At 45.2% G+C, this 23013-nt stretch overlaps 1 protein-coding gene across 1 annotated transcript in view; it reads right to left on the reverse strand.

Moving 5' to 3' along the window:
- Positions 1–8665: 8665 nt before the first annotated feature.
- Positions 8666–23013, reverse strand: part of LOC135826977 (sushi, von Willebrand factor type A, EGF and pentraxin domain-containing protein 1-like) — a 72941-nt gene continuing 58593 nt past the window's right edge. Inside the window, exons 25-33 of the mRNA XM_065339502.1 lie at positions 22860–22961; positions 22090–22335; positions 21101–21487; positions 18844–19137; positions 17983–18123; positions 16789–16962; positions 14327–14494; positions 12499–12709; positions 8666–9817 (exon numbers count right to left, since the gene is read on the reverse strand). Coding sequence (XP_065195574.1) covers positions 9436–9817; positions 12499–12709; positions 14327–14494; positions 16789–16962; positions 17983–18123; positions 18844–19137; positions 21101–21487; positions 22090–22335; positions 22860–22961 — 2105 coding nt within the window. The 3' untranslated portion in view covers positions 8666–9435. The remainder of the gene's footprint in view (positions 9818–12498; positions 12710–14326; positions 14495–16788; positions 16963–17982; positions 18124–18843; positions 19138–21100; positions 21488–22089; positions 22336–22859; positions 22962–23013) is intronic.

The following is a 23013-nucleotide window of genomic DNA, read 5'->3' on the forward strand; positions in this document are numbered from 1 at the left end:
TCGCTGATATTGACTGGATCTGGCACCTGCGTGCCAGCAACGTCAATGATGCGCTTTCGCACTTTTCTTCAATTCTCAACAGTGCCCTTGAGAAGCACCTCTGGCCATTCGGAAAGCAGCCGTATTCTCACCGCTGCCCACGGCCCAGTCAGCAACCCTGGGTTGATGCCCATCTCCGCACAGCAATCAAGTGGAAATATGATCTCTATAGCATTTTCAATAAGTACCCAGCGCAACAAAACAAACAAGCATACCAACAGCAGCGAAATATAGTGAAAACCTTGACGCGGACAAAGTACAGAGGTTATATCTGCTCAGTGCAAACTACTTTGCAGGGTAGACACCGTCCATCGCTTCACCAGTTTGTGAGACAAGCGAGAATTCGAAACGTATCACGGGAAATTCCGTCCCTCACCACAGGGACTCAGCAGGCGGCTGACCCTTTGGCCAAAGCTACAGCATTAAACGCCCAGTTTGCCTCTGTGCCTCGGCCAGATGACCCTTTGCTCTCTATTCCCCCTATTCTCACCCCCTCGGAGCCCTCAGCTTGTTTCACGTCCGTCATCACCACAACTGCCACTGTCCGGCGTCATCTGAAGAAGCTTCCGACGTGCAAGGCATCTGGTCCCGACGGCATCCCCAACTGGGTCCTCAAGGCCCTGGCACCATCCATAGCATTCCCTTTGTGCCATATTTTCAACATGTCATTTACCACGGGCATATTCCCTTCCGCATGGAAAACAGCGAAAGTCATACCTGTATTCAAGAAAGGTTCCCGCCACGAACCTGTAAACTACCGCCCTATCTCTCTTCTTCCCTGCGTGTCCAAAGTATGTGAACGCATCTTTTATGACCACTTATACAGACATGTTTCGCCGTTTCTGAGTCCCGCACAATCTGGGTTTCGTAAAGGCGACTCCACCTCCCTTCAACTGACCCGCATCGTGCAGCAGGTGTGCCAGCATAGAGAGAACAGAGCGCTTGCTGGCATTTGCTTCTTTGACTTGGCCAAGGCTTCTGATACCGTCTGGCATCGAGGACTTTTGGCAAAGCCCGAGCATGCATTCAGGGTACGCAAACAACCACTCTCCTAGCTGAAATCTTATCTCTCTGGGCGTTATCAGTACGTAACTGTGCTTGGCACATCCTCGGCTGCACAGCCAGTATTGTCAGGCGTTCCTCAAGGATCAATTCTTAGTCCCCTACTATGTATAATTTACGTAAAAGACTTACCTGCAGTCTTCCCTGGAACGTCTCTGTTTGCTGACGACACGACCCTTCTCACTTCATTAGCTTCCCTCACTGGCCTGAAAAACAACTTGCCGGCTGGCATTCAGGAAGTTCTTTCCTGGATGTCGTCCTGGAGGTTGTCCCCAAATCTATCAAAAACAAAGATCATGCTCTTCCCGCCCCAGCCAGAGTTCACAACCCTCATTCATGCCAACTTTCCAAATCCAATTGACATAGTGTCTTCTCACAAACACCTTGGCATTGTGATTGACTCTGCACTCTATTGGGTACCCTACATCGAATATATCAGAGACTACTGTAAAAATCAAGTAAATCCTTAGGAATTCTCTCCCCCCACTGCTCCTACCTCCCACTTTCTTGCAAGCTTCTTTTTTATTTAGCCTACCTTCGCCCAATATTTGATTATGCCGATACGTCTTGGGTTGGATTATCCTCGTCCGCTGCTGCAAAGCTTGAAATACACCACAAGAAAATCCTTAAAATTCTCCTCCGTCAACCCCGCACATGCCGCGAGTCTCATCATCCGCCTTTATAAAATCGCTCACAGAACCCCATTATCACATGGACGCAGTGCACACCTGGCTTCTCTTGTCCATTCTATTAAGCTTGAGTTGTGCCCACCTCATCTCATGTGTTTTAATTTGTTCTCTTCTCTAAGAACTAGAAACTCGCTCTTATTCCCTAAGTGTAACTCATCCACTCTTTTGCGCTCCCCTCTCCTTATTGCTTTTCTGTTTGGCTCACTCTACCCAGAGAAGTTAAGCACCTGACCTCACTCCGCCTGTTTAAGATCCGTGCCCCCCCCCCCCTTATTTACTACGACATAAATAGCTCATTATCCACATGTCCTTTGCGTCTCTGTGTTTTTCACTGTTTTTATAATAATAATAATAATCTTTATTCCCGTAGCTATGCAGAAGACGTTACTTCAGTAACGTCTGGCGCTAGCCAGGGTCCACACAGCTTTAATTTGGTGTTTGTTTGTTTGTTTGTTTGTTTGTTTGTTTGTTTGTTTGTGTCACGCCTGGCGCTATCCCGTATCTGTCCCGTACTGTACCGTACCAGCAAAGACAGCTGGCCAAAATATTTTTGTGTGTTTGTGCCATCGACATGCCTGGCGCTATCCCGTACCTGTCCCGTACCATCAAGAGTACGGTACCATCAAGAGAATAAGACATTAGTATATATGCGAAGTGTATCGGGGGAATGCATTCAGTGCAGTAACATTTTGTGTGGATTTGTGTGCGAGGCCGAGATCCCATTAGCAGGCTGGCTGGGCCGCCTGTCGACCTGCCCGGGAATCGCCTGTAGGCGGATAGCATAATAACTATAACGTATAATTATACAGTCATGTAGATGTAGAGCAGGGAGTCATATTATGTAAACGACTCCCTGCTGTATGGGGAGATTTTCTGGAAAGAAATACGAAGTAGGGAGATGAGTAAATGCAATCAGAATGGATGTTGGTTGCCGCCAGTATAATAATAAGAAGAAGATAAACGCCCGTGATCGGCAGAGTCAGCGCCGGTCCCAGGAAACGTCATCGACTGCAGAACGCCCGTGATCGGCAGAGTCAGCGCCGGTCCCGAAGTTATGCAGAAGACGTTACTTCAGTATCTCATTGAAACGTTTTGGCAATACAATGATGAAGCTAATCAAAGGAAAAAGCATTTCCACCTGTTCTAACAACATGCATGATGAGCTAGGCAACAAAGCATAGCGCAGGGCCCTGAGCTTCCAAGCTCTCTCGTTTGGTGTTTGTTTGTGTGTTTGTTTGTGTCACGCCTGGCGCTATCCATATCTGACGGCAAAAAAGCATAGGATGTTATAAATTTTTCAATTCTCCTTTTTTTTCAGGCATATCCTGGGATTCGAACCCGCACTATCGCCATACATGCATTCCCCCATACACTTCGCATTCATACCCATTCTTCCAAGTTGCTTTACGTTATTATCTTGCGTTTGAAAGCCCTATTTGAATATTGCGGGCAGCTGTATGTGGCCAGCTGTGTATGATGGTACGGTACGGGAGACGGTGTCGTATTACCCTCGATCGTACCTGTCCCGTACCTATCCCCTACCGTACCGTGCCATCAAAGACGGCTGGCCACAATGCATATTCAAATAGGGCTTTCAAATGCAAGATCACAATGTGAAACAACTTGGAAGAATTAGTATGTATGCGAAGTGTATCGGGGGATGCATGCAGGACGCGCGATAGTGCGGGTTCGAATCCCAGGTTGTGTCTTAAAAAAAAGGAATTTTTTAAAGAATTTATAACATCCCTATGCTTTTTTTTTGTCTAGGTCATCAAGCCAAAAAAGCATAGCGTAGGGCCCTGAGCTTCCAAGCTCTCTCGTTTGACAATATCTTTCTTTACGGAGTTGTTGCTGTTCATTTTGCTACTCTTTCTTTTTCCTTCCCCTTACTTTTATTTATCGCCGTGGTTGGCAATCACCCACTCTCTTAACATTGGCCGGTGTTTCCACCGAGTCTTGAGATGTTGTAATAATATTATATGTAGGACTCAGTATAGAGTCCATGCACTATATTATGATGTCCAGCACCCTATATAGAGTCCATTGGTCCAAAATCCACTGTACAGAGTCCAGGAGTCCACTCAGTTTTGATCAGCTTCATCCTGCCGCGCAATCGCCTATAAGGAGTACACATTTTCAACAAGTCCCCTATTCACGGTCCAGGAGTCCAGTTTATCCAGTCACGCCGTCCTGTACTGTTGTGTGTTGTGCCAAAAAGGGAACAAACACCTTTTCAGTTTTACTTGCCTCGTGGCAGCGCATTCCTTTCTTCACTTCAGCCATGGCTGCCAGTTCTGCTGTGCAGTTGCTGACAGTAATCTGTCTCGAGGTAACCAAGGAGGATAAGGAGACGTTCAAAATCAAATCTGGAAAGCGTCTTGTGGTTCTCGGAAGACGTTTCATCAGTGCGCGGGATGAAAGCAGAAATTGCAGAACGAGAAAAGTTCAGCACAATTCAAATCTGACGAGTCGGGTACACCGACACTCTCTTTCGTTCGACGCCACAAGGATCCCCTGTTTGGCTGGCCATTGCTGCCAGTAAGACGTTTGAACAGTTTCATCAGAGCGTGGGATGAAAGCAGAAAGCGGAGAACTTGTGTGACGAGAAAAGTTCAGCACAGTTCAAACCTGACGAGTCAGATACACTGACACTCTCTTTCGTTCGACCCCACAAGGATACCCTGTTTGACTGGACAAGAGTTGCCTGTACCACCGTGTCAAAAGGCTGTCCAACTACATGGCAGGACGATGACTGAGGTAAGGAAGCTTTTACTCGTTTCGATTGGTCTGCTGTTCTGTCGTAATAAAATAATATGCTTGAATTTTTTTCCAATTTCAAGGAGCGTATCGCGTTTGTTTGATATTGCTTGAATGAATGCCCTAAAAGTAATCAACCGCTTCGTAATAGTCCTCAAGGACTGCAAGGACTTTGCATCAATCGTATACGATCGTCTAGCTATCATCAATTATTACCCAATGCTGTAGACAGCAAGCTGTTTCGGCAAATAAAGGCCTCATCAGTACAGCTACGAGCTAAATAGGCCGAGCTACCAGCCATGGTGCAAAGGAGGCACCACAGACATTAACCCTTTGCATGCTGAGCCCCTTTTCTCCAATCCACTGGCTTTCCAGCGCACTGACTCTCTTGGTGGAGTATGCACGCACAGCTCCGAACGAAATTGTTTCTCATTTCACTCCACCTTGATGGATTTTCATTGTCATGGGCTCGTTGGAAAGATCAGGACCACGCGAATCCATCCTGGCAGCTCTCAGCTCCATAGACACATCTGGGCCACTTCCACGTCCTCTCCAAACTACTCCACCGTGCCTCGTAACGGCACAACAACTCAATTTCACATTATTGTTCGGCTTCTTGCCCAAATAATAATTAAACAGATTTTCACAATGCAAACTGCGCTGCAAAGCTCAGATCCAAGCTCTTCATTTGATGTCCATCACGCATGCGCCGTGCCAAAGGGAAATCCCCTGGCACGCTCCTCAACAAAAGAAGTCATGAACAAAAAGATTTGCGTTCACTCTGTGCCGTGATTTCCGTGTTCATCTTGTCGCCGCTCGAATAATTCTATATAATCCTATCGCGAAGAACTCTATATGCCCGGAAAGATGAGGTCAAGTCCTTTCCAACGGTGTATTGATTGTGGCGATGCGTTTATGTTTGACGAAGTTACGAAAGTTTGTACACTGGTCTATGCACTGCGTTATATCGCGCGATTTTTTTGCGAGTTAACTCGTACGAGGTCATGCATAAAGTGCGAGTTAACTCGTACGAGGTGATTCGTCATTATTTAACACGAAAGTTAAAAAGCCTTCCGTAGGGTTCGAGGTGCGAATCTTTGCATTTCTTCCTCCAAAAATGTAATACTGATGTCCTTAGATTGCAATGGTGGGTTGTTCATGCACATAATCCTTGGTGTTGGGAAGCAGGGGGCAGTTGAAAAATGGCAATTTTCCCGCATATTATTTGTTGTGCTCATTTCTTAACATCATGGTAAAATAGGCCTTAGCAGCACAATTTCAAGTCAGTTTTCAATAGAAAGAGACCCTACGTATCCAGGATGGTCCAGCAAGACTGGATCAAGATCATGTTGATCCAAATACAAGCCATTCAAGCTTGCATAGCAGTAGGTGTATCACCCTGATTTTATATGCAATTGTGATCAACATCTGTTAGTAAATTAAGGAATTGCAAATGTTTGGCCATTACCAGGGCCAACACACCGACATTCCTCCTTCTCAGGCGTCGTTTCCAGTATGTATCTATCATATGCTTCCTTTTCAGCTAAATATATTGTCACTGGAGGTTGAAACCAGCGGCTATGACTCTCTTATACTCTATTTTACCGTAAACATCTCGCACATGCAGACTGAAAGCTCTTGCAATGTCACTTCCTGAAGGAATATCAGTCTCAATATTAGAGGCGAACTTGACAGAACATTGACAATGGCAATGGCAAAAAGAAATTTGACGTGACTTTTTGCGGGCGCTGGCAATGAGATATTTTACCGATTTGTTAAGAAATGACGCAATGTTAAAAAAATTACGAATCACCTCGTACTCAGCATGCAAAGGGTTAAGGTAGCTCGTCGCTCTAGCGCCAGAGTGCTCAAACTACAAAAAGTAGCGGGCATTGCGTGATGCAGCAGCACTAGAGCAGCTTACTGAGAGTGCTCAACAAGGCGAAAGCCCAGGAGCATGATACCCAATGCTGTAGACAGCAAGTTGTTTGGCCATAAAGGCCTTGTCAGTACAGCTACGAGCTAAACAGGCCGAGCTACCAGCCATGGTGCAAAGGAGGCACCACAGACATTTATTATTTTATTTCATGAGAAATGTATTTTTATCCCTGTGATAATTATGTGAACTCCACGACACTCTTCCTCTACTTGGCTCTAGTATAGCATGATGTCAAATACAATGGGAACCACAAACGCAGTGCCAGTGTACTAGTAGTAGGAGGAGGAGGATTTCTTGTATGCCGATGACAAGAAAAAGCTTCTCAAGCTAATACATGTACTCGTATTCCATGAAGTAACCGTTTTGATGTCACAAACATGACATTGTGTCAATGAAACTGCCTTGTAACAACAAATCATTGCATTTCCATCTTGGGGAAGACTGACTGACGGCAACGCTGTACAGATTGTTCAAATCATCTCATTTCAATTTAGTTGCAGTGAAGTGAAACACTGTGTACACTACATGTATGGTGGTGTGTCTGTGCGTCTTGAGTGTGCACAAACGATCTTATTCCTCATATTACATAATAGATTATTGTCCCCACCGTCGTCTGTTCACAGGTCTTTGAGTGGATGGATTTTCATTGAGCATCACATTCGTAGAGAACTTGGTAGTTGTGTGTCCCATGCATCATTGCGGTAATAAGCGTATCCTTGTGCTATCTATTTGTTGCAGGTGTGCTGATCTTCAGAAGCTTGCAGAACTGAGTGCTGCTGAACATTTGCATGGCCATGAGCAATGGTGAAGCTTGCTATTGCAGTCTCAGCATGTGCTAGTATTATGCTGACTACTGCACTACGTTACTCTCTTACACTACTAGATGTCTACTACATGTATGTACATGTGCGCGCATCCGCCCACGTATGCATTCGTTTCGTATAATTATTTGTTATCCCTCTTGACTTTACATGTAAATGGGTGGACGTTTGCATGGCTGTTGGAGTTGCGTGTGTATTGTGTCTCTACTCTTTTCTTGGTGCTTTCTTCGCGTTGTATAAGTTTGTGTGTGTGTGTGTGTGTTTGTGTGTGTGTGTGTGTGTGTGTGTGTGTGCGTGTGTGTGTGTGCGCGCGCACAATAATTTGAAAACAAATAATTAATCCTTGGCTCTCCGTTATTCTCTTTCGATTCTTGGTTTTTTTTCTAGGTATTTTCTTGGCGTTGTATGGGTGTGTGTGTGTGTACGTGCACAATAATTTGGCAACACTACATTTTTGAGATATCGTAATTTGCAGCGTCTGCGAAGAGACCGCTTGATTTGAGGATGGTGTTTGTAGGGTTTTTCATGTAATGAAGTGGCCGCAGTGGCGCCTCAATACTTATTTTTTCATCTTGAGAAGTGAATGATGTAAAGGATTAAAGATAGAGGCCGTTTTCTGGTTAATATTCACTGCTTACAGCAGATCCTATGTCTAATTTCGAACTCTGGATAGGGGATGCCTAATTGGCTGGACTATATACAGGAAGTGTTGTCCACATAAAGACTCTTTATAGTTGATTTCAAAGTTTGGACTCTGTACAGTGGATTTTGGACCAATGGACTCTATATAGGGGTGAAGCCAATTGGCTGGATTCCATACAGGGAGTGATGTCCATCTAAACTTTGAGCTCACAGTTGATTCCAAGTTTGGACTCTGTACAGTGGATTTTGGACCAATGGACTCTATATAGGGGTTGGACATCATATAGGGGCTGGACGCTCTACTGAGTCCAACATATAAATATATAATATAACATGTCACATAAGTGGGTATACCCAGGTTTCAACAGTGCTCAACACCACAGGGGCGGAGCGTAACCACAAAGGTCAAAAAGAATGGTTTCACCAATTATAGAAACATACGTTGTAACGCTGCGTTTCATGCACGTAGCTAAATTCTAAGGCAATCATCAGACAACGTTGTCTGATGATTGCCTTAGCATTTAGCTACGTGCACGTAGCTAAATTCTAAGGCAATCATCAGACAACGTTGTCGGATGATTGCCTTAGCATTTAGCTACGTGCATGAAACGCAGCGTTACAACGTAGGTTTCTATAATTGGTGAAACCATTCTTTTTGACCTTTGTGTAATATAACATGTCAGTTAACTTATTGCAATGAATAATGAACTTGCGGGATGAAAATTGACTCTGAAGTTCTATCCTCTGCTATATTTTACGCTCTGTGTAATACATTCAGTAAAAAAGGCTGTATATTATATTTATCATCCAATGCAACATGGTAAATGGGAATCAACGCATTCGAGAATAGAGAGTAGCGTGAATATTATTGGCAGGACTAGAGGACAGGGAGATTTTAAAAATGAACTGGGTAGTAGTGGCGGTAGTAGTATTTAATTTTTAACTTGAGTATACCAAACAGGCCTTTGGCCTACTTACAGGGTGCACAAGGAGAAATTATAAGCTGCTAGCGTGAAAAGCAGGCAAGAGTAGAAGCCAAGCAGTAGATGAATCCCATATGACCTATGGTCTACTTGCTCACAAGGGGGAAAGAAAGACGTTTTGATTCCACCTTGAGTGTCACGTGATGCAGCTGCCCAGCCAAACCGTTTGGATGAACATAAAAGTGAGTGTGAAGGGGAGCGTGGAATTCATGTTGCAAAACTCAAGTGCTCGGATCATACACAAAAACAGCATTACCATACAGGGGGGGGGGGGGGGGTATAGGCCAGTAATCAGATGAACGTGTTCTGGATGATATTAGTGTGAACAGCACGAAACCAAAGCACAGAACCTAGATAATAACATGATTACTATGAAACGAGGAAATGCAAGAGAGTTCTTGAAGAAGTGGCTTTAAGAGAACAGTAAATCAGGACAATACTCTGATTTTTCTTAGTGAAGTTGTGCTGGTACTTGACGCACTTTCTGCCGTTATAAAAACTCATCAGATGCAAGTAGACTGCATGCTTTTGCTGTCCAGAGCGCTAAGGCGGCTGTCCAGGGAATCAGTGCAACTTGCACTCGTTAGTTCTTCATCCACTGTGACTGACGACAGAAGCTTACGCTTGCTGGGTGTACGCTTGCTGGGTGTCGCATTGAGTGTTTCAAGTGTCAAAGTGACCTTTTTTTCATACGTATTACTGTGTTGTGATGTCTCGCTGGAAGAAGCCGGAATTGCGGATAGGGTTGGGGCAGCGGGTGTCTCCGGAAAATCACTATTTTCACTCGTTTGCAACCCCCAGCTCAAGGTTGTACCGCGACGCTGAAAGCCTTGAGTTGAACAAGGGGACGACTGCTGATACTGTTGCAAGGCCTCATGCTTGCTTCTGCAAATCCCATAGTCAAAGCAATACACAGACACACACATGGACACGAAATCCACGCACAACGGCAAGCATTCAAACATATCGGAAGGAAGAACACGCATAACATACGGAAGCAAGAACTCACATAATCTTCTTTGTAATTCCTCAATGATATGAAAACTGCCCCAAACCAAACAATATGATGCTAGAGTTCGACGAAATTTGTCACAAGGATCGACACTAAGGGAGGGTTGAAATCAACCCGGGGTGTGAGCTGCCTAAAAATTTGGTTAAACGTGTTTTTACAGATTCCTTCATACCTTACTGAGGGGGGGGGGGGGTATGATCAGTCAAGTTTCTTTTACTCAATCATTTCCGAAAGAAAAGGTGACAGCACCGATGCATATTCCCTGTATTTACCCATGATGAGAAGGGAACGAAAACGTTCGGTTATGGAATTGGCTTACTTGACTGTGTGGATTGCGTCGGTGCTGTCAACTTTTCTTTCGAAATTGGATACGTCTCCAATTTTTTCCTTTAATCAATTCCCATTTTCATTTTAACATAGCACAGTGGTCTTTCTATGTGCTGAGTGACGTCCAATCATCTTGCCGGTTACCTTAATGATGCAGGGAGTGGGAACTGAACCTATGTCACATGTCACCTGACAAGCCAAGCCATTCTTAATAGACGCTGACCAACTCCAGTCCGTTTCAAAAAGATTCACAATCCTGGCGATCGCCCGCGGAGTTCGGCGTCTTACCATATGAGCACTCGAGCGCTGCCTGGAAAAACTCACTGTGAACTCGAAGAAATATTCCGCGCGAAAGCAGGAAAAAAGACAACTCACTCACGTTGACACAGTCATGTACGTCTGGTTTACAACGAACGAGTTCTTCCTCGTATCGATAATGGACGGTCAGAGAGGACATGCCGAAACGAAAGTGTTGTACATGTTGACGAGCTGCATGGGTCCGTTTTGTGACCAAAATAGTTTCTTCGAGCTGTGATGCAATTTACTCACCGTGTGACGAAAACGACATCGACACGGACTCATTCCCAAAGCCATGACTTGGCAAAGCTATCCGTGTGACTTCGACGACATTTTGAGAAAAGCAGACGCTTGTAAACGCTGATAGAAGACGGCGTTGCCTGCTAAATTCAAATAAATAATTATTAATTGGCGATCTTGAAACACTAAAATAAATCTCAAAAAGCTACAGCGCGATGACTTCCATTATAATTCACTCACACCATTGCAGTGTTGTGGGTGTGTTCACATGGCGTGAGCCAGTCAAGTGTCATTCAGTTCGGCAGGAAGCGCGAGCCCCAACAACAAGTCGTTTGGTGCAGCCATCTTCTTTGTCTTGTACCAGCTTGATCACCAAAACAATGAAAAAAAAGTTTGATTTGAGGATAGGTTGGGATTTGAACTCACAACTTCATGGTCAGCAGACAGCATTCATAACCACAAGGCCAAAAAGGAAGGGATAAATCGTGGGTTTTGATAAAAAATCGATACTGGCTTCCTGGGCAAATTGTAAACCATGGGAAAAGGCCGGAAACCTGGCCGAAATGCTAACTCCTTAACGGTTGGTCCAATTGTTCCGAAACCTTCACAGAACAATTTGCCGTGTCCTAACAAGCCATTCTATGTACTTTGTTGTCCAAATTTCCCTTATCTTCATACTTGTTAAGACCCAAACCTGATTGTAAATCTTTTTTAAACAGACTATAAAACAGGTTTCAACAGGTCGCGATTCATCGGCTTTTCCTTGGCGCCTTGAAATCTTTGCAAGTGCGTTCAGGTAAGCTTGTTTCTATGCCACCTAAGGTGACTGCTTTCCCTGGAAAGCTTCCAGGAGACACAAAGGCATCCCAACATGGCTTTAAGCCGGATCTTCTTTGCGGTTGCTGTTGTTGTTATTGTTGTTGTTGTTGTTGTTGTTGTTGTTGTTGTTGTTGTTGTTGTTGGTGGTGGTGGTGTGGATGCTGTTGTTATTGTTGTTGTAAACGGACCATATCTCGTCATCCGGCCCAAAAACGTGACTTTCCATTGTTGTAAAGCTGACTACGGCTCATAGTACTCTTGGAAACGGTTTCAACATTAAAAGACAAGACCCGTAGTGCGCAAGTGAGGGATTAAACCATGAACTTCAGCCTTGTCTATAAAACGAAATGGGGTTTATTTTCCACACATGGAACTTCGCTCTCGTCCCTGGAACCATAATTAACTACGTGCCATGGGTCGGGGATGGGTTGCTGCTTGTGAACTGTACTCCTATCCATCTACACCCATCACTCCCCAGGATAAATATACTTCAGGAACTGAGGACACGTGATGGCAGTGTATTTACCAGTAGTAGTGACTATCGTGCATATTCAGTGATATCGGTATTTTAATGATTCCTCGTATTGGCATCACAAAGCAAACTTGGCCAATCTTTGCATTAGGGAAATGGACAAACTAAATGGTAGTGTAAGCTACAAAAAAAAGAGATTAGAAGCTTTGTGACAACTCTGAGTTTCACGTATTACAATGATCAACAGGCAACTGTAGTGATACTTGAAACTCAGAGTTGTGACAAAGCTTCCAATCTCTCTCTTGTGTACAAGGCTATGCCCTACATGGGTACTGAGCAATCTTCAGACAGTGAAGCACACCACTTGACAAGTGTAAACTACATGAAGACATCACTGACCTATAAGCAGTCGACCCTTGTTGAGAGCTGCGACGACGGCGGAATATCAGAACGGCTGCAATCCCGGCAATAACTAGCAGACCACTGACTACGCCACCAACCCAGGCATAGTTTGCATTGCCCAATTGTTTACCGTTGGGTGGTTTTGCTGTGGATATCCCGTTTGCTGCATGGGTTGTGGTTTGACCAGCTGTCAGTCGGGTGAGAGATGCTGTGGCAGCAGCCAGTCACAAAGAGAGACAATAAGACTAGCATGAAATACTACACTGTCTATAGAGCAGGGAGTGATGCATTCTTGCAGGTTTGCAAGAAAGTCGAAGGTTCAATGGACTTCTCATGTGCTCTGAATGGCAGTCGTGAGTCAGTCAAGTGTCTAGTTTAAGTCGGCCGAATACCGCGAGCTCCAGTGTGGGGATCAAACCCTTTTCATTATTAACACTAGCATGGTTGCACTATTATAGGCAGAAGTGATGGCGAGACACCTTGAAATTGCATTTACAGTAAAAATCCCACAAGGAAGGCGGGTGGGGAAGGGGGGGGGGGGGGGGGGGGGAGGGGATTGTGGTGCGAAGACCATGCTGGGTACCAGAGGGTGGATTTGCACATGCAAAACAAGTCATGCTCCCTTGATGTACTCCAGGCTAAGGTTTGCCGGCGACTCCTGAGGTCTGCGAAAATTGACTTTGACAACTTTGAATCAAAATCTAATTTGAATAGATTGTGTCACTTGGAATCCCTGCAATTTCGCCGTAACTTCATTTCGCTGGTTGTTTTAGTCAAGTACATCAATTTCCACCCAGACTATCTCTCTCGCTTTGCGATTACCATCTCACGTAGTGCCCGTAGGCCCAAAAAGCTCATTTTTAACTCACACTGCCGAGTTCGACTGTACTGGTATCCCTTTGATGTGGTATCCCATCGATTTACATGTACACTGCTTGTTCTTTCACTGGTTTTTTTTGTACAGCATCTCTCTGTTTCCGAACTCATTTTGCCTTTTTTTACCTTTTTCCCAACTCCAATGTTCATTGTATATACACAAACAGGAGATCCCCCCCCCCCAATAGGCGTCAGCCTTTGGGTAATCCTGAAATAAGGATTATAATACTTGATTGTACACGAGACTGTGTTCATTGCGTACTCACTAACGTTTGTAACATGTGATCGAGTCCACCAATTGAACTAGATTTTGAACAGCCCGACACGCACAATCTACAATCTACAAGTAGCACAAAACTGACTTGGAGCACTGAGACATTCCGCGACATGAAAGCCAGCTTGAGCACTGCTCAGATTGAATACAGTCCCTATGGGTTTAAGCCCAGGCTGCACAGAGCACATTTTAATAGTCTACCACAAGCACATGTATGACGAGATAGCAGTTGTCTGAGGATTGCCGTTGCTTTTGCTACTGTGTTATCATTATAAGAGTATCTCGAAGGACCTATCTGATATGATGTTTTTGCTGGATCCTTGGCCTACAGCGTGAAGAGAACGTGAACACATCCAGATGGCTCCTTCACCTGGAGAGCTTTGCCATCAAGGAGAGCTCTTGGGGCATTGATATGTCGCAGTCATCCAAACTCGTCATTTATCGTCACCTTTACACCGAAGACAAGTTTTGACGGCATTTCACAAAAAAAAGAAACCTTTACTACACAGAGTGAGAATTTCTCGCAAGTTTCTCTCATTGTGTGAGCCCAACTAGAGTAAAGAATCATTAGTTAGTAGAATCTGTGACACGATATGCACAGTAAATGTTGATAGGCTGGCACACTTTGTTATCACTGTCATCTTATTAGGATACAATGATACCCGTTTTGCTCACCTAGACAACTGGGTGTTAGTATAGTACCGTCGCCTGCACATGTTGATGTTCTCACTCCACTCAGTGTGTAGCCAGTATTGCAGGTGTAGGTTACTGATTCTTGATATCTGATCATCCCTGTTTGGCTAGATATCCCGTTGCTGATAGCTGGTACATGGCAGGTCACAGCTAGAAAACAGTACATGGAACGTTATGCTAATAGCTCATAAAACGGCAATGGCCTAAGCAAGCAAAATGACTGTATGTGTCTATTATCGCTTAAATGACAGGGCCATTTCCAACTACCCCCCCACCCCCCCCCCCCTCCCCCGCATAGATTTACCAACACTGTGGATAATAGTCATACTGTAGCTCAGTTGGTTAGAGCATTGCTCGCGAATAGCAAGGTCTCTGCTTCGAGTCCCGGTGGTGTGACTGACGATTTTTTCTTTCTTTCATGTCTGGCTTGCAAGTGTTGAGTTTCGGAGAGAAAAGAGCAGTACGTGGCATGTGGCCTCTAATTTCCTAAAAACTTTGAAATTCTCCGTGAAGTCCAAATTTGAAATTGAAAACATTATCACTCTTTTATTATTGACCACCACAGAAACTTGTGATCTCTAAGGGCCGGGTTCCACTGCCTCTCCGCTGCTCGTCTTTCGCGGCTTGAAACGTCATCATTACCATAGTGACCGAGTGTCAGTGGAACCGCGCTGCTCCGCTGCATGTAGCCAAGTGCCGAGGAGCAGCGTAGCCGGGATGGAACCGGCCCTAAGCGGTCAAATATCAGCATATTATATTGACCGCTTATATTGACCACTTATCATTGACCACTAATAGCCCGAGGACTTAGAACTTTTTCCTAAAAACAGTGATAATGTTTATTATTTTTTAATCACTGCTTTCTTTTCATGACAACTCTATTTGAATCTCTTGATTGAAATAAGCTATTGCCAACTAACCACAATCTGGAAGTTTGGCACCGTTTACAAATGCAATTGTTTTCATTTTTTTGTGTTGTGCTCCAATCGTTCACCATGCCACCATGAATTGTATTCTGTTTGCCCATAAAAATTGTTTGATCGACAATTTGGCAGGTAGGACACATGAATACATGTCTGAGTTCTCATCTCCTTGCAACCATGGCAACCCTTACGGTCCCGCCAGATCTTCTCGTGTACGTGAATGTATTCTAGTAAAATAGCGAGACTTGGTGCTTGTGCTCATCAGGGGGAAGGGGGGGGGTGTCTTTGTTCGTTGATGATGGCAACCCTATGTTCGTTGGGATGGCAACATAACATTTTTTAGCTATGTTAGTGCTCCTTCTGTTTAATATCTGGTTCGCGTCAACAGTGAGAATGTTTCTTTTTAATATTCTGTGGCACAACGTCTATATCTCTTTTATCTGGGGGGAGGGGGAGGGGCGAGGGGGGGGGGAGGGGCGGGGGGGGGGGGGGAGGTAGTTGGAAATGGCCCTGTCATTGAAGCGTCAAGATATCCAGTTCCCTTCTTTGTTGAGTTTCCTTCGCCAAGGGTGTTTGGAGAGCTCCACCATGTTGACCTTTGCCAAGCATCACATGCTGTCCACAAACCATACATTGCCTCACAAGAAATGGCTTTCTAGGTAAGATACAACAACAATGAAATGAAATTCCGCAACGACAAAGCCACACAAGCATGGATGTGCCCATGCCTCGGTGGAAACAAATAACTAAGAACCAGGAAAGCATTTTTTGGCCTTCTAATCGATTTGAAAGAAGCCAAGAACAGTTGCCCAAAGCACATAACTAGAACGCTTTGACACGAGTAGCATCCCTGCCTTAGCAACACAACTTCACACAGAGGCATACTTTCTCAAACGCTATGAAATGTATGAATGAAGCAGACATCACATCCCCTTTTTCGTGAACTTGTGACTCCAGTTCCGTAGTTCCCACTGAGGACGGAAATCGATTATGGACATAAGAACACCCGACCATTTACATAATGTCAAACAAGAATGGAACCTTCGGAAAGGATCAATGTGCCCAGAAAAAACTGGTTTCATTTTCGACAGCATTGCCATCTACCATTTCGACAATGAGGTTCTGCTTTTGAGCCAAATGGGCATTCCCAGCCCAAATGCTTCTGAAATACTATAGTGCTAAAATACTTTGCAGTTGTGTGCAATGTGACCATGAAAATCTTAACTTGATATTTTGACCCTCGAGTATATTGCAATGCTCCTGGAATTCTTCGCTGACTCCCACCACCCCCCCCCCCTCTCCCCTCTCCCCAAGTACCTTACGTGCGGTGGGCTCACCCCTGCCACATCAGGTCAACATCGCAGTCATCCATCATCATCATTTCTCTCCTTTCTCTCTATGTGTGAGCCCAGCTCTAGTCAGTAGTAGATGCGACACGATATGCACAGCAAATGTTGATAGGCTGGCACACTTTATTATCACTGTCATCTGATTAGGATACATTGATACATGTTTGCTCACCTAGACCTAGACAACTGGGTGATAGTATAGTACCATCAGCTGCACATGTTGATGTTCTCACTCCACTCAGTGTGTACCCGGTATTGCAGGTGTAGGTTACAGATTCTTGATATCTGATCATCCCTGCTTGGCTAGATGTCCCATTGCTGATAGTTGGTACCTGGCAGGTCACAGCTAGAAAACAGTGAAGTAAAGCGGCGTGGAGACGATATTTTGATGATAGCAATGAATAAAATTCCGTGGTCATGATACGTACACAACAAAGAAATCTCAAAAGAGGTGTAACCAAAATCAATTTTCTTTTCACTACTTGGTTGATATCTGTATGCGGAAAATATAGAATGACATCATTATGACTGTAGATTGTTTGTTTGTATTCTTTATTTAGAGTGGGAAGTCCAAAACAGGCCCTAGCCTAATAACAATGGTCCCACGAGTGAGGGAATACTGTATATCTGTGCATAAGGATCAGTGAGTGTAACAGCAACTAGTAGGGAAAGAAAAAGAGAGAAGAAAAACAACTCAAAACAGGAGTTGCGACTTGCATAGGGAGAAAATAACGTATAGATGACATCATTAAGATTTTGAATGTGCTACACAGTAGCAAGAGAAATAGAGCGTGCAACTCCGCAGCTAGTCTGATCCACGGCAAAATGTTTTTATTTAGTCTGATCCACGGCAAAATGTTTTTATTTGCTGATGTCACCTTTACCAGGACGCACGACGTGCATCGCACAAAGCACACGCAGAGCATACGCTGAGCGGCAAGGTTCCAGCGGCAAGGTTTCAGCGGCAAGGTTCCAGCGGCAAGGTTCCAGTGGCAAGGTTCCAGCGGCAAGGTTCCAGCGGCAAGGTTTCAGCGGCCACACACTGCCTCCCACAGTATTACTCATGATCTCGAAAAAAGGGCCAACGGGTCAAACCCAACGGAGCTGCAAAACAACGGGTCAAACCCTGCGGAGATGCAAAACACTTTCGCTGACATTTCCATTGGCCCTGATCTGAAAGGCTATGTGACTTCCTCAACATGTGCTAGCGACCGGGCAGAAACGGAGGACAAACACACAAGGATGTGTGTGTGTGTGTGTGTGTGAGAGAGAGAGAGAGAGCGAGAGAGAGAGAGAGAGAAAGAGAGAAAGAGAGAGAGAGAGCAAGAGAGGGCAAGAGAGCGAGAGAGAGAATGCGGAAACTTACCATGGCAACCTCCACGTGCGCTAATACCCGGTCCCTGGAATCCACGCTTACAACCACACGTATAGCTTCCTCTGGTGTTGGTGCAGGTTGCATATGTATGGTCACAGTCATTCAACTGAGCATCTTGACACTCGTCCACATCTGCAGAAATACATACCAATCAAAAGAGTAACCTTCCTTGAGAGACAGCAGCAATGAACACAACAATACACCACAACAGCTGACTTAATGTTTCGTGCCGAAACCAAAGTCGGCGGAGTGGTGGTGAGATTTCAGACAAGTATTTATTGGTAAAAAAAGACTGCCTTCCTCTTCTCCCAACTCTTTGAAATTGTACTAGTAGAGGGTATGCTCACAGAAGTGGACAATGGTAGGAAGAATACGGTTGTCACGCAGAGCTTCATGGCACATCGGACAAGGCTCTGCCTGCTTCATGTGTGGAGCACTGTCGCAGGTCAAACTGCCACCTGTGCTTGGCATACAACTAGTACAACACATCATAAGAGTACAAATATTGCGACTGGGTCAGCACAGTGCCCAGATGCATAGCCCGTATGGGCACGGGGGGGGGGGGGGGGGGGGGGCAAATGCACGCCCCTAAAAGGTTCGACCTAGGTTCAGCATGCACATAATGCCCAGGATGACATGCACCAACCATCCTAGGGGACATGTATGATACAGCTGCCGTGCACCCCCCCCCCCCCCCACAAAGAGGGGACCAGCTACGTCCCTGTCGCCCACATCTACTTACCGACACAGCTTAAAAAAAATGGTAAAGAGAAAAGGACCACACACACAGTTTTATTGAGAAAAGGACCTATAATAAAATTAAATAAATATGATATCCGTAAAAAAACTTACCGACACAGCTGTTGTTTCCAGTACCAGTATATCCCACTGCACAAGGACAGTGATATGAGGCAAGCTGATCCTGGCAAGTGCTGATTGTGGGTGCGCACACCGCAACACCCTCCGCACACTCGTCCGTTTGCACACAGGACAAGTTTGAAGAACCGCCGTCGCGGAAACCGCTTGCGCATGCTCCGCATCGGTAGCCCAGCGATGGGGCGGGTTCGTCCGAGCATTGCCGCAGTCCACCGCAGGGCTGCAACAGGCAAGCGTCGATGTCGCTCTCGCAAATACGGCCAGTTTGACCTGAACCAGAACAAACGAGCAGAAGAAATCAAGTAAGCGAACAATGACAAGTACAGTAAAAACATGCAAAGGCGCCCACCTGTCCAGGAAGACCACCTGTCCATGAAGACCACCTGTCCAGGAAGACCACCTGTCCAGGAAGACCACCTGTCCAGGAAGACCACCTGTCCAGGAAGACCACCTGTCCAGGAAGACCACCTGTCCAGGAAGACCACCTGTCCAGGAAGACCACCTGTCCAGGAAGACCACCTGTCCAGGAAGACAACCTGTCCAGGAAGACCACCTGTTTAGGAAGACCACCTGTTTAGGAAGACCACCTGTCCAGGAAGACCACCTGTCCAGGAAGACCACCTGTCCAGGAAGACCACTGAAACCCGGACTAAGGGATGCTATTTCCAGTCAAATGACCCTGGATAAGGAGACCACCTGGTAACAGAGATTACATTTTGAAGGTCCCTTATGCGGTCGTCTTAGACATGTTTCTCTTTAAAGCAGGGGTGAAGGAGGGGTTGTGGAAGTGGTACGACCGAAGGTGGGCGTGGTGGAAGGCCATTTTGGAGGGGGTCCAGGGGACCTCCCCCGGGTATTTTTTTTAAAAAAGATACAAAATCCTGCATTCTGGGACTCGACTGTGCAGTCCAGTCGAGTACAGTACGAGTACAACTGCAGATGCATGGCAGATCTGCGAGTACAAGTCTAGAAAAAGGTCAAAGTCTGATGGGCATATGCATTGATAGATCCTGATTTTTTTATTAAGGTTTTGCACGTTCCGGATGGACCACACTTTTCGAAAAGTGGTACGGCCATGGTCGTACCAGTCCTAGCGGGTGCTACGGCCCTGGTAAAGTGTAACATATCAACTAACGCAGCTCAAGTCATTCGTGGACTTCTGTGGTAAAGCACTCACTTACATTGTCGCATACTTCACAAACTACATTTGTTTCAATGTAGCCAAGTTGTAACCTAGGTTGAGCTATGGACCTTATTCAATAAACGTCACAATCACGTGAACCGGGGTCCCGGGAACCAGGGAGTGGCAAGAGACCTGCACTCAGTGCACAGTGGACTTGGCGTGGGAACACAGGAGTAGAAAATACCGGTATTTTACTACTCCCTTGTACGACCTGGGTCTTTCTTGCCACTCGTTTCACGTACACGTGCCCCAGGTTACGACAAATCCCTGGAGGCGAGTCCAAAGATCACGTTATCGAATAAGGTCTATAGTTTAAGTGTTGGTCTGTACACTGTATCGTGGTTAGTAAAAAAGAACATCATAAAAAGACCATTACAGGTTCCTACCGTATGTCAGCCCCACCTTTAAAGCCATGGCCTTATATTCAAAACACCGCTGCTTTCCTAGCTATTTTAGATGCAATATGACTCACCCACTATGCCATGCCATAAAAGTAAAAGTCCACACAGAAATTTCAGTCTAAATCCACTTGTTCACCCCTCCAGCCGGGCTGTAAGTTTGTTAGTATAGTACTTATTCCTTCATTTTTACAAAACAAACTTCAAATGTCATTATTTTCATTTATGAAGCCCATGGCTTTATAATCGAATATACCTCCAAGGCTTTAAAAGTGGGAACATACGGTAATAAGGCGGCATGGAGACAAGAAACCCAACAAACCCAATATCGACAAAAAATAAAGTGAGCGCACTCATGCCACGACACCAATGGAAAAATATGAAAAAATCCTCTTAAAAATCCTTTCATGTTTTTCCGTTGGTATCGTGGAATGAGTGTGCTCACTTTATTATTATCGATATAGCAGGTTCTAGGAATTATTGTAATATCCTATACTTATTGCTACGTAAAATTTCCGCCTTGCTAATTCTGCTCAATACTATCATAAAACTTAAAACTTTCCTTTATGAAGTTGATTGCTCCAACTAGTTCAAACTTTCCTTTGTTGACCATGTATAATAACAAAGCACCCGGATTGACGTCATCTCTCACCTGGCAAGCATGCAGTACATGTAAGTAGAGTGAAGGGTGTTGAGACAGCAGTGCTGGCTGGTGCAGCGCTGCACTCTCCAAAGCAGCTGCAGAGGGTGATTGGCACGGTGACGATGGAAGTCTGGTTGGCCGAGTCAACGGCACGCACGCGTAGCACAATACTGCTGCTCGGCTGGCGCTGGCTGGGAGTCCAGCTAAGCACCAATCCAGACTGCGGGGAGTACGCCGACACCAGATCACCAGGGACAATTCCGCTGGAGGTTGCCACTTCGATAACCGAGATTTTAAGAGTGAGCGTAGCAGCAGCACGAACAGTCACATTGCTGGTTACATTGAAGTTAGCATTGAGGACATCAGTAGACAATGTTATCAGTGGTGGACTGCGAGCTGAAAGAAAACAAGTCATGGCACACAAGTCGAGTTAATCGTATTCTTGTGCAAGCTGACGGGAAGGTCAGACTTCAATTCAAGCCCGAGCAATATAGCTTGCAGCCTATATCATCATATCTTCTGAAAATTGTAGTCCAGTTGTTGTCTGATGAACAGATAAAACCGCGAAACAGCAGAAATGCTTTTGATTCCTTTCAAGTGTGTGTCAAAACAATTTTTATATATGTATGTTGACACAAAACAGCCTGAAGTTCAATCTTGAAGTTGGATCCGTAGTGAACACAAGCATCTTCACGGGGTACAGGCTATCAAACAAGGGAGTCGCGGTGCTACTACTATCCATAACGCCTCAAAAACGCATTCTGATCCTTATGCACAGAGTACACAACACGATAGTTCTGGAAAGCTTCACGTTGTTGCACTGTGACAAAATAGTGTGCATGTTCACGTGTACATACTGTTAGAATACATTAATCTTTCAGTGAGAGTCTAGGCGTACGGTTAGGTGAGAAGGCAGACATGCCGGTGTATCTGGTGAAGTAAATAAAATAAAAAACAACAACAACAAGACCCAAGCGCACAAGAGTGTGTGTCCATACCCAAGGCAATGGAGGATTGCTGAAGAGCTTTCTCCGTCACGAGGGTAGATGCGGCCAGTGTGGTGCTGCCAGTTGCAATGAAGTCGGCCAGGCAAGCGAAGTCTCCATCGCAAGTGGCGTTTGCCTCGCTGCTGATATTCAGCACGTTGACAACAGCCTGGTTGGGCACAACGCCAGCTGGATTGTATGTTGCGTAGTTGGTGTTGTCATCGTAGGAGAACACATGTTGGTCTGGCTGAACTTGCACTGTTTGTTATGACAGACAGACAGACAGACACAGATGGACACAGACAGACAGACAGATAGACAGACAGACAGACATACAGATATACAGACCAACACACAGACATACGTGCGCAGATACAGCGTCAGTGCACGAGACAGATGCAAACAAGAATGCACAATTGACAATGGGCAGCTGCCCATTTCCGGATATGCGTCAATTTTCATGATGCAACCAGCTCTATGCTGCATCCATTCTCTAGGCACAAGATTGAAAAATGGAAAAATGGAATAAGAAAAGTGAATTTGAAGCCAGGGATTTCTGGGACACAAAATCGAAATGAATGGCGGGGTACACTTGGACAATGTGCCCACAAGGCGGACAGAATGGAGCCGACCTGCCCATTGTGAATCTGAATTTGGTGCGAAAATGACTGATTAGAAGTTGCACGACTTGGTGAAAACCCCTCAGAACATAGGATACCGTTAGGACAGCATTTCAAGGCCAGCTAGTAGTACAGTTTTTAAAACTCCGGAAAATAACTTACGAGTTGCCGCTGCAGCCAGAACACTTGCCGAGTTGCTCAGATCAACGCTGGGACGAGACATGTTGAGAAGACCGTCCACGGTGGAGAAGGGATCATGCGCCACTGTGCAACGAACACATACAAACATCAATTCACATCTTGAAATGCACGTGAA

This window comes from Sycon ciliatum, chromosome 11 (assembly GCF_964019385.1).
Source record: "Sycon ciliatum chromosome 11, ocSycCili1.1, whole genome shotgun sequence".
Taxonomy (NCBI): Eukaryota; Metazoa; Porifera; class Calcarea; order Leucosolenida; family Sycettidae; genus Sycon; species Sycon ciliatum.